This window comes from Canis aureus, chromosome 23 (genome assembly GCF_053574225.1).
Source record: "Canis aureus isolate CA01 chromosome 23, VMU_Caureus_v.1.0, whole genome shotgun sequence".
Classification (NCBI taxonomy): domain Eukaryota; kingdom Metazoa; phylum Chordata; class Mammalia; order Carnivora; family Canidae; genus Canis; species Canis aureus.
In genome coordinates, this window is record NC_135633.1 from 23,942,031 (window position 1) to 23,944,247 (window position 2,217).

General features: G+C 39.5%; 1 protein-coding gene across 1 annotated transcript; it reads left to right on the top strand.

Moving 5' to 3' along the window:
- The first annotated feature begins 1,275 nt into the window (after window positions 1-1,275).
- LOC144295438 (olfactory receptor 51A4) lies at window positions 1,276-2,217 on the top strand. Its single transcript, XM_077867839.1, has one exon. It carries the CDS (start codon window positions 1,276-1,278, stop codon window positions 2,215-2,217), a length of 942 nt encoding a protein of 313 aa, XP_077723965.1.

Here is a 2,217-nt window from a genome sequence, read left to right on the forward strand (position 1 = left end):
TTCAACTCACAGCATTTCTGTTTTGACTCTGTTTTGACAGAGCAGAGGAGTAATATCTGAGCCAAATACCCAACAGAAGTGTCAGAGACTTAGCACAGGATTTACCATGTCTTTACCACCTCTGGTTATTAAGGAACTCTCTCCAAACAAAATGGTCCTTAATTCAAAGCCTAGATACTTATTTTATTTTATTTCTTTGGTATTAACCATCTCTGTGGATTTACTGCATCTGCACATGTTTATTTTTATTCTCAGAACAGATTCATCCTGGCTGCACTTCCCCCACCCCCAGGGTTCAATGCCCCCTTGGGATATTGAGACAAGCCTTTGTATATAAGGAGGCACCTTTGGTGACATACTTGTCATTCACTTCTGGGATCCTTCAAGTACTCTCAGAAGTACTCTCCAAAATGTCCACTCTATGGTGAGTGTCCACATAGCTCATCTATTTTGCTTTCATTCTCTTCCTTGGCAATCAACCACATACAACTTCATTTGGGTGGGCAGAAGCCTTCAAAGGCCACATCTCTAGGAAAACTTTTCCTTTCAGAGACTTGCAAATGGATTATTTACCTTTTAGGGACTCAGTCTTCAACAGAATTCAGATTCTCCTAAATTGTGATACTGATTACTTCATTATTATTAGTCTCAACACCACACAAGTGGTCACACATTCCAGGCCAGGAGAGCATGAGACTTCATCTCTGTGGTGACTGTCCTTACAAATATTTACATGATTTGAAAATAATGGGAATTTTTCAAAGGTTATTTAAATAACCAACAATTTTCATTTGGCAGGGGATAGAACTAAGGGTAGTTTGCAAAATCATACACCTGTGGGAATTTGAAGAGGTAGGAAGAAATTGAGTTCTGAGACTCCTTTGCCTTCCTTCATAGTGTCATTGTAGAAGTCATATATTCTACCCAACATCTTATCTAGGATATTAAAGCAAAAAATACTAGAGAATTCCATTAATATTTCACAGGGAAAATGAAATTATATTCAAACCTGAATGCAAAATATATTTCTAGTTTCTCTATAGGAAAAACATGGCCAAGGAAATGTTTTGCATTTATTATGTAAGTAGATTTTAGTCTAAATTGACATCCACTTCTCACTATATGATAGCCATGTAAATATTTTGTTCTGCTGAAAAAGAGCTAACAAAGAGCCAAAATTTCAACAACTGCATTTTTTTCTACCAGATTTCCAGATATCCATATTTATCAACTCAAGAATATCTGTTTCATTGTGTAGAGCCCTCTAAATGCATCATGTCTATTATTAACACATCAAATGTTGAAATCACCACCTTCTTCTTGGTTGGGATGCCAGGGCTGGAATATGCACACATTTGGATCTCTATCCCCATCTGCAGCATGTATCTTTTTGCTATTTTGGGAAACTGCACCATTCTTTTTGTCATCAAGACAGAGCCCTCCTTGCACGAACCCATGTACTACTTCCTTTCCATGTTGGCAATGTCTGACATGGGCTTGTCTCTCTCTTCTCTACCTACTGTGGGAAGGATCTTCTTATTCAATGCCCCTGAAATTTCTGCCAATGCCTGCTTTGCCCAGGAATTCTTCATCCATGGATTCACAGCAGTGGAATCCTCAGTGCTTCTGATCATGTCATTTGACCGCTTCCTAGCCATCCACAGCCCTCTGAGATACAGCTCCATTCTGACTCCTGTCAGAGTTGCCAAAATAGGAATAGTATTATCCCTTAAGAGTGTCCTTCTAGTGTTGCCCTTCCCCTTCACTTTGAGAAGTTTGAAATATTGCAGTAAGAGCCAATTATCCCATTCCTACTGTCTTCACCAGGATGTCATGAAGTTGGCCTGCTCTGACAACCGAATTGATGTCATCTATGGCTTTTTTGGAGCACTTTGTCTTATGGTAGACTTTATGCTCATTGCTCTATCTTACATCCTGATCCTCAAGACTGTGCTGGGAATTGCATCCCTAAATGAGCAGCTCAAAGCCCTCAATACTTGTGCTTCACACATCTGTGCAGTGATCATCTTCTACCTGCCCATCATCAACCTTGCCATTGTCCATCGCTTTGTCAGACATGTCTCACCTCTCTTCAATGTTCTCATGGCAAATGTTCTTTTACTTGTGCCTCCAATGATGAATCCCATTGTGTACTGTGTGAAAACCAGGCAAATAAGAGTGAGAGTTTTAGCAAAATTATGCCAGAAGCAGATGTAA

Coding starts and splice junctions, on each gene's coding strand:
- LOC144295438 (XM_077867839.1), top strand. CDS start 1,276: ATGTCTATTATTAACACATCAAATGTTGAAATCACCACCTTCTTCTTG.